This window comes from Scophthalmus maximus, chromosome 5 (assembly GCF_022379125.1).
Source record: "Scophthalmus maximus strain ysfricsl-2021 chromosome 5, ASM2237912v1, whole genome shotgun sequence".
NCBI classification, from domain to species: domain Eukaryota; kingdom Metazoa; phylum Chordata; class Actinopteri; order Pleuronectiformes; family Scophthalmidae; genus Scophthalmus; species Scophthalmus maximus.
Genome location: NC_061519.1, coordinates 17,528,599 through 17,538,336, shown reverse-complemented (window position 1 = coordinate 17,538,336; position 9,738 = coordinate 17,528,599). Strand labels below are relative to the sequence as shown.

The window sequence follows — 9,738 nt, the reverse complement described above, 5'->3', positions numbered from 1 at the left end:
GGGCTGCTTTTGTTTCGCATGATAGTGCAGCAGGCTTGATGCCGGGATCATCACGGCTGCACAAGCCAGTTTTCAGATGAAGTCCTGTCAGATTGTTTTTGATGCCGTCTCTGTTGGCGAGAGCAGACTGGCTCTTTCGCTGCCCTCGGGGTGCAGGGGAGCAGTCTGGCTTCGGCATTTCACACTCGCTCAACAGTCAAGGCCTGTGACCGTCCGCAGACTTTACCGCCAACTGCTTTCCTTACACCCTCGCCGCTGTTGTTGTGCCCAATTATGAATATTCAGTTGCCATGAAAGTAATTCTGTCAGACATGCAACTGTCCAGCCAGATAATGTCAGTGGTGTTGTTTGTAGTAGTTGAGGGGAGAAAACTCACAAGGACATGACTGTTCTTCTCCTTTGCTATCAGATTTTTATTTTAAAATATGCAAACTTAGAAAAGGACATTTTCCTCTTTGTATCCAGAAATATTCCCTTTGCCATAGATCGCCACTGACCAAAGACTATTAAAAACACACCAGTAACCCATGCTTTCCCACCGGGTGACATGTTCCTTCCTTACCAAGAACCTGTTCCCTCCTGCTGACAGAAATACTGACAAGAGCAGCAACCGTATATTCCAAAAAGCTTCTGCAATGTGTACAGTTACGTTTGTTTGAGCAATAGTTGAGAAAAAACTACAACCATTCTAGAAAAAAAGATTATAAAAGCTCAACACTTTAAAGATTTAGATCTAGATTTTCTGTAGTGGCTTGTGCCTGGCTGCCATAGACAAGGTCATAGAGTCTGAGACATTTTTTTTTGTTTTTGTTTTTTTATGGGCTTTTTATTTGACAGTAATGCTAATATGAAAATCATCAGCATCATCCTTTAATTACACACTGATACATTGGGGTTTACTGTATAACTGTTGTCATGTGTTGCTGCATGTATTGCTACATAAAGATATTCACAATGTAAAAACAGACTCAGTTTCAGATAGAGGTATATTGGGTAGAGAAAAACTGCATACAGCAAATCTTTTGTTCTTTCTTTTTACTTTGTTCAAGTGATGGTGATGTTACAAGAAAAACTAGATCCTCTTAATCTTTTAATGTAAACTTGATTTTAACATGGTGTGCATGGATGTAACCTTGTGCATGTGTCGGTCTGAGACGCACACACACCAGTATGCTGGGCAGGAGCCATTATGGAAGGGAGGAACACACACATAGCCGAAAAAGAGGGATGTCTGCAGGCAGTCACTAACCTTGGTTGACTTTCAGTTATCACTACAGTGAGTGTGATTACCGCCATGCCAGCGATGCCTCCGTGTAACCGTGAGTGTTTGCTCTCTCGTAATGACCATAACAAAAAAACAACACTGCTGATGTATGGTCTCGCTGTATGACATATCGTTTTTAATGTGTTGAAACCCTTTCCAACAAAGCAAGTCAAGCACAATGGTGCACATAAACACATGTTGAAAGTTCATGAGCTAAATCACAAGAGTAGGAAAGCAAAAAGTAATAGCCAACATTAAGCATAACAATAAGAAAAAAAATACAAAAACAAATAGGCCACACAACATAAAAAGTGTCTATAAACAATGTTAGACTGCTCAGAAAACACATTATTTGACAGAATGACTTGCCCCTTCTTTAGTGCGTCATGGTTAACATTTACAATCTTCATAAATGTTTGATACTGAAAAGAAATCAGCCTGATAGTACTGAGACAAGCGACATGTCTACATTTGTTTTGGCGTCAGTTCTCGGCTTACTAAAGCAGTACCGGCAGAATAATATATGGATTTCTGTGTAAATAAACCCCAAGAAGAGGACACTCTCCAACAGAATGTGAAACGTAACATTATCTTTACATCAACGTGTCCCCAGCTGAGCAGCAGTACAGGTGTATCCAGACGCTTCTCCCACGGGGACGGTCAGCGACTCCATGCTACAAGCATCTCCGGACCTGTGCTGTGGATTCACGAGCAAGGATTCACCGTGTATGCAAGTAAACCTCTACTGACACAACCACTTCCCTGTTAAAGTGGATTTTTTTCACAGATCTCCTTGACAAACTTTCTTTTGTGGAGAAACGTATGTCCTTCAATGGGATAGTATTATTCACTTGATCTTTAGCACCAAAGGTAAATGACAGAAGACGGTGATCAAAATGAGCAGAGAAAGAAATAATGCTGTATACATGTGATTAAATTATATAGTATAACTGGCTTTCATGGCGACACACTTTTCTTGACAGTTTTGTTTTGGTTACATCAGCAGTTTGGCATTGTCAAAAACTTTTCTACTGCAGTGGTGATGGTGGGAAAACAATAAAAAATATTATAAAGTTAAAAGCAGAAAAAAAGACATAATTCCTTTCTTTCCTCATTGCATCAGAGAATTCTGCATTTTGGTGACTGTTACTCTTCCACAGCTGCAGAACCAAAACCAACCGGGCGTAAAATAATCTGTTTTACGTTAATATATCCTCCGTCTTAATGAATGATGTCAAGCTTGTCCGATTTGATGACAAGTATTTATTTATTGTTATACAGATAACATACTTCACAGGGTTACCTTAGAGGTAAACTCTCCTGACAGAACTCCTGTTTTGACTTGTCGGAGACAGAGTTGAAGATGAACATACTTTTATCAAGCACACATTGTAAACAACTGAGCAATATTTAAGTCTAAATGGCGTACCATAGAATAGGTGAAAGACAACGAAATGTAAGTAAGAAGATGTGCCCCTTGCTTGCAAAGACAAAAGTTTCATTTTACAAAACAAATAATGGTCACTGACATTTTTTCTACTTTTTTTTTTAGTGGCTGAGAGGTAGAATGAAGTATTTTCCGTTAAAATCAATGATTTGATTTTAATGACTTTATCATATCATTTCATCATAATGAGTGAAAACATTACGAGTGAATAAGTAACCCCAGCCCTCTGAATACAATGTGAAATCTGTACAAATGTCTCCATTGTTTGCGGCACTTTTTTTCATTTTTATTGTGAAACTTTTTCTTTGTATCCCAAATGTCCAACATTGTAAGCAGAGGAAATATTATTGATTTTTTTTTTTTTTTTTTTGTTAGGTTTTCACAGTAACTCTCCAAACTTTGAGACAGTGAATTCCTTTGTTTAATACTGGGAATAGCAAGGTCAGTCCATGTTCTTGTGTGTGTGTGTGTGTGTGTGTGTGTGTGTGTGTGTGTGTGTGTGTGTGTGTGTGTGCGTGTGTGGATGAGGAGTAGAGATGGATATATTCAGTTGGAAGTATCCGAATGAACGCTTCCGGGTCCTTCTGTGGGCGATGTCACTGACGAAGGAGTCGGAGCATCTTGCCAGCCGCCATTTGTCTGTCGAAATAAGACAGGAAATAGTTAGACTAATGGTAACACAGTGTACAGTCTGATGCAACGTGCATCTTCAGTTTGTTGGAGCCATAATATGTTGTTTTGTTTGTTTTATTTTATGTTTATGCAGCAAACAGGTGACCACCTGCAGTTTTGTGTTTTGAACTCTGGGCAGAGATTTTTGTTGCGGGAGGAAAACAGTGTGTTGTGGTAAATCATTTTCACGTCAACAAATCCCATGAAGAGACGAAATCCAACACACAAAGTGTTGCCCGTGCAACCAAAGTTTAATATAAGTTATTCTTCTGTACAACAGACCTGCACTGCTTTCCTACAGTAGAAAATGCAAAAAATACATCAATGTGCCACATTATTCCTGAATCATGCTTAAGTGAGTTTATTTCGAATCAATCCCACTCATGTGAGTCAAAAGAATACCATGAGGGGAAAAAAATATCTGGAAATATAAAGAGGAATAAATAAAAGAATAAGTAAGTAATAGAAAAAGCAGAAAAATAAAGATAAATTAATAAAAGATAAATTAATAAAAAAAAGATATATAAGCCTTTTCATTTATTTATATTTCTGAGTGGGGAATAGGTTTTTTTTGTTATTTCTTGATTTTTAGCATGATAAAAACACAACTAAAAATCACTAACACTAACCTAATACTGTGGGCAGATATACTTAAGGCTACTGCAATTGGGAGATAACGTCATTGTCTACAGACACCAGACAATATAGCGAAGGTTTAGGGGCAAAGTAAAGTGCTGTCCAAAGTGAAGGCAAAAAAGAAAAAGGGAAAAGAATAAAAAAAATTACAAAATAACTAAAAAGTAGGGCTACAAATTTCGTATATGCACTTTTTTTCTTCAACTATTTTCAACAGCTCACACACTGTAGAGCCGCCAAAATCTATCTGCAAATTCTATGACACTGTTCATTAAAAAAATATGCTTGCGCCCCTTCCCTCAAAACAGCTGAAATTATATGGGATAAAAAGAAGAGATGAGACACAGAATAAGCAGACCTTTCATATATCTCAGAATATACCCCTGAGTTGGTTGATAAAAGAATAAATTATCACAATAAAAACTAGCCCTTTAAAATGGAAGCCTTCTCAAATCATGATAAAAGCTTGACTAAAGACCATTAAAGGACATTAATTGCAATTTCCACGCTATTAGTGAGAGCCGGGAATGTGCTTTGGCAGCCCCTTATTTCCAAACCCTGTTATTTTGCGTAAAGACTGTCTGTCATCTTATTCTTATTCAAACATTTCTCGTCTCGGAGAGAGGCAACACCCACCAGCAATTTGAGGGGTGTAATTGCCGCTCGGTGATAAAGAACGCGAGGTGAACCACGAGAGTTCAGTCAGTAGATCTTAGAAAGAAAAATAGATCAACTGCGCTCAATGAATATGAGCGCCAACACTTACTTCACAACTGTTGCAATTTGTGCCATTATTGTAAAAGCACTATAAGAGCGTCATATATTCGACAACAATATCCTCTATGCTCTTTTGTACAACTACTTTTATTTTTTATATTAAAATCGTATTCGATTAATTGCATAAATTCAAGTGTTTTTTTCGAAATCTACATCACTGACTGATATTTAAATTTCTCACAGTGGCTCATTTCTAATATTTTCACCTGCGGTGGACTGACTGACTGAGCTTTTGGCTGTATACCATCGGTTGTTGTACAGTATCTATTTCTGATTCAAAAGTACAAATTCTGACCATTTATTACGGAATAATTACAGATTTATGGTAAAAAAAACCCCGGATTGGTAGGAGACTCATTAGCCTCTATACCATTACACTCATCCTCAAGGAGGAAAAGCAAAATTACTCTTACATCCAGTTGGTTAGAAGAGTCTTTAGGAATTATGTTTACATTCAGAGCATCGGCAAATCTAAATAATCTAAATAGTTTGTAACACACCGGCACAATGTATCAAACACCTACTTCCAGTCGAGCCTGTTGCATGCTGAAACTGGCTTGATGCATGCATTCTTATTTTAGCACAAGGGGTGTTGCAGGCTTGGCTGTCAGTGTCGCTGTTCCTGTGGATGAATGATCTGACCAATGTGCTTGGACTGTTAGCCCAGAGCCCCGCTCTTTCTGTCCCTGTGACTGTCGTATTGATTCTGTTAAGCCCAGCGCAGCCTGTCGCTATGGATCTACATGCTAACAGAACGCCTCCAGTGTTGCCTGTCCCACCCTGCCCAGCCCAGCAAAGAGACCAAGAAAACTGGCACCGGCCTTTGACAGGCTAGTTAAATAGTTATTTTAAAAAATTAGCAACTGGGAAACTTTTTCTCAGGGGCTGCGAGAGGTATGACTTGACCTACGGTGCCAATGTGAGAGCAGCATTGGGTGGGGGATGACACCTGTGTCCTTGTTCCTGTCGACTGCAGGTGCCCCGCTAACACTAATATCCTCCGACAGACTAGGACGGCGTCCAGCTACTCAGCCTGGTAGCTGCCTCGTCGCTTGCCACCTAGGGCAATGCTGGAGCAAGTGTGTGGGGGGGGGGTGCATCTGGCTGGACAACAGCCCAACCCCGGCAAACTCTGCTAAGTGGCATCCCAGCGTGCACAGGGGATGACACTACATTACAAACAGTCTTCTACGGAGGAATCTTTGCAAAGTAAGACAGCAAAGCAAAATGCTGCGATAGGACGGAATGAGGTTGTTTACAGGTCTTACGTTGATGCCCTGTGGACTGTACATCTGGCTGGCAGCGAGGCTGTCACTGTATCCTCCGGTCTGGCTGATAACATGGCGAAGGGTATCCACCTGGAACAGCGGGGACACACAGACAAAAGGCCTGGTCAGACAAAAGCTCTGGATAACAAAGACAGCCATGCACAAAGGAAAGGTCAGTCTGATAGTAAAAGGGTACCATAAACAAGAAAAGGTTACAAACAGTGAATCAGAATGATTTGGCTGCTACTACAAGCCTGATAACACAAAGGACACAAATACAAGACTAAACGACAAGAAATAATCATGACCGCGTTTGTAGTCGTAGTGAAATAATACATAAAAATTGAACACAATGCTCGGCAGCTCATTCCCCCCGAATCCAGCTGCTGGAGCAAACAATCTGATGAATCTTCACCCGACACTGCTGCCAATAAAAATATTGTGTGTAACAAATCTTAAATTATTCAGTTATAGACATTTTTTATTGGAGAGCTGCCACTCTGATCTTCTTCATAGACTCACTGCATAAGCAGGTGGAGCAGCCATCCAAGTGATGCATGGAAACACATCTGCTATATGGATTATGGATAATGGATCAAGAGGCCAATTCAGTCAGAGTTGTTCTTTCTCTTTTCTTTTTACCGTCTTATACTTGTACATCCCAGCGAGTGAGGCCGTGATTGGAAAAAGAATCCCTTTAAACTAACATGAGTTTCAATAATTTAAAGCCAACCCAGAAGACCTCTTTACCCCCTGTAGTGGTCGTCTGTTTTGCATATTCATGAGCGACCTAAAGCATTTGCAGAGCTGATCTGAATAGAAAAGGGGGGGTGGAAGGCTAAAGAAATGATGCCGAAAGCACAAAAACTAAATGAAAACATAACTTCGGGTGGTGATTCCTTAATCTATGGCGCGAGTTGTAACACTCCGGAACAGTGAGATGGTCAACGCTGTCCACTGGGGCAAGGTCGGGGAGCTGCAGTGCACCAGTGGCTATGTGAACTCTTGTCAGGAGCATTGATGAGTGTTGCACGGTTTCCAAAACTGTCTACAGTCGTCTGTGGCTTGATAATAGCCTCTACATTAATGCGTAGCTCCGGGCCAAGTATAACCTCTGTTTGCCTGTGTAGGGCAAGTAAAGTGTGTGCATCTACACGCACAGACCGGTCAGTGGTTGGACAAAATCAAAAGTGGTGTCAAGAATTTGTGAGCTTTTAGTCATGTTAGACTCTAAACTTATAGAGGCGCCTACCTGGGATTGTATGTTGGCCCCAACCTGCCCCCCTTGGTACGAGTCCCCATTGAGGGACTGCACACTCATGAACAAGTCTCCGGAGTTTGACATGTTAAAAGAGGCAGCAGAACCTGTAGAGGCAGAGGAGAGGAGGGGAAAGGGAAGAAGAGAAGCAGGGAAGGAAACCGGGACAGAAAAGGAGTTAAAATGATCATGCATTGGCAAAAGTGCATTAAGTGTGTTAGTTTTGGAGGGCAGCAGGTATCGTGAAAGAGGCTCCCCCCCCTGCAAACCTGCACACTACAAACGCATTAGGTGCACATTCAAATATCACTGAGCCACAATTTAAAGGAAAAATCAACCGACAAGAACCATAAGACAGAAAATCATCATAAAACTTGTTTAAGTCCAGTTAAAATGGGGCTTATTGATTACATGGTTGTTAAATGTCCATGCGGCTAGTGTTTCATTAAGGAAGTAATAATTGATCCGCAGGAAGACCCAAAGAATAGTCCTCGTCCTTTAATGGACCCCAGCTCCCCAGATGTAAAGAAAACCATCGCGTAACTTGATTTCAACACCCGGTCCTAATCCAATACAGTGGCGAAAGCCGCTATATGACAAAAGACTGCGCTTGCCCTCCGAGCAGCTTAATGGCATGCACGAGGTCAACCGGACAAGAGGCAGGAAAAATTAACGTCCACAAGACCGAGAGGTCAATAACAGAGAGAGGGAGAAAAGGAAAGAGAGACGGAGAGAGAGAGAGAGAGAGAAAGAGAGAAAGAGAGGGGAAAAAGATGGTCAGCAATGGCAGAGAAGAAAAAGAAAGAGTAGAAGAAGTAGGAAAGCCAAACCATATTACTGGGTGAGTTCAGGAGAAGAGGGGCCTTCTGTTAGTCTAAATGAAACAGCACCAGAGACTGGATTCTTGAGTTGCTGCTTTGTGTTGTTCACTGATTCCTCTACCTATAGGGATTCTGTTAATGTTCCCGAATGGTCTGATGCTCACCTGCTGAATTGGGAGTTGATGGGGAGTTTGCCTGGCTGCCGTGGGCGGACACACTGGTGGCAGTGACCGCAGTCCTGGCTGCGTACATGTTGGCCTCTTCTTGGAATTTGCCGATGTTTTTCTTGTATCGGATTCTCTTGTTCCCAAACCAGTTTGATACCTGTCGAGATATCATTGACAAGATGCAATAGCTGAATAATAATTCATTAAAGTTATATGCAAAAAGCAACAACAACAAAAGACAGACTGTGGGCAGATATTTGATAACACTTTGATAACACTTTTTTTAATAGTAATAAATATCAACAAACAGCCAGTGTCTGGATTGTAATACCCAGTAGCGCCAACTTTTGTGACTGCTACGACGTATTTGTACTTATCAAACTTTAAATCTATTTCTGCGAAACTAAGTGTTCAAATAATATTATCAAAAACTGCAAATTAAATCAAATATAATATTTTACTTGGTTAAGTGACTTAATTATTTCTTCTTATTTTTGACCATTGAGCTTTAGTTTTTCCTGGTTACCTGTGACACTGTGATGCTGCATTTCTTGGCCAGTTCTTCTTTGGCCTCCTCGCTGGGATAGGGGTTACTCAGATGGGAGTAAAAGTACTCGTTCAGGATCTCTGTCGCCTGTTTGTTGAAGTTCCTCCTCTTTCGTCTGGATGAAAGCAACAAGGAAAAGGAAAGAATTTGTCAAATAAGCGATCAAAGGAATCTAATTTATTGTCTGTCCAATAAAGGAAAACTTTTGATGAGAACAGAGAGCCCTTTGGAGAGAAATGCATGAAGACGGAGGGATTAGTTTTGCTGCACACAGTCACAAGGACACACCGACCTGGCATCGAGAAAGCGCGAGCGCAGGATCATGACGGCCTCGCAGGTGCTCTGTTTCAGCTGCATCTGGATGGAGCTGAACTTGCGGTGAATGATGCTGACCATGCGCTCGATCTCTTTGGGCGAGATGGGTCGTGTTCGAGACTGCTCCCTCAGCAGGTTCATCACATGGGTGGTGAACTCATTGCACGCCTGGATGCACAGACAGACAGGATTCATAAAAAGAATAACTATCACGGACGCTCAACAGCTTCAGACAGAACAAAGGGATGAAATTGGATTCTGGAGAGGCTGCAACTTTGCTGTTAGACCTCGGCCTTGTAGAGGCTGACAGTATAACAGCATCAGTGTTCGAGGTAATAAGAATGGTCTGAATAAAAGCGGCAGATGCGGCGCGATGTTTCACGTCAAACAAATGTGGCAGTGCGCCGATACAGTGGAGGCAGCGAGACTCGCAGTACTGTGAATATTAAAAAGGCTTCTCTTCAATGGAAGAGAAAATGTGACACGTGAAGAGAAATTTAAAATGACAGCAGGCTTTCAGTCCCGTTCACATTCAAGAGGTTTAAAACTGTCTCACTCTCTGTTCA

General features: G+C 41.2%; 1 protein-coding gene across 2 annotated transcripts in view; it reads right to left on the bottom strand.

The window, feature by feature from the left end:
• Positions 1-1,372: 1,372 nt before the first annotated feature.
• pbx1a (pre-B-cell leukemia homeobox 1a) overlaps positions 1,373-9,738 on the bottom strand; it is a 45,041-nt gene continuing 36,675 nt past the window's right edge. Inside the window, exons 4-9 of one of the 2 annotated variants that reach the window (XM_035635421.2) lie at positions 9,150-9,340; positions 8,837-8,972; positions 8,308-8,467; positions 7,317-7,429; positions 6,065-6,154; positions 1,373-3,350 (exon numbers count right to left, since the gene is read on the bottom strand). In XM_035635421.2, coding sequence (XP_035491314.1) covers positions 3,258-3,350; positions 6,065-6,154; positions 7,317-7,429; positions 8,308-8,467; positions 8,837-8,972; positions 9,150-9,340 — 783 coding nt within the window. In that variant the 3' untranslated portion in view covers positions 1,373-3,257. The remainder of the gene's footprint in view (positions 3,351-6,064; positions 6,155-7,316; positions 7,430-8,307; positions 8,468-8,836; positions 8,973-9,149; positions 9,341-9,738) is intronic. The other variant, XM_047331797.1, reaches the window with a different exon arrangement.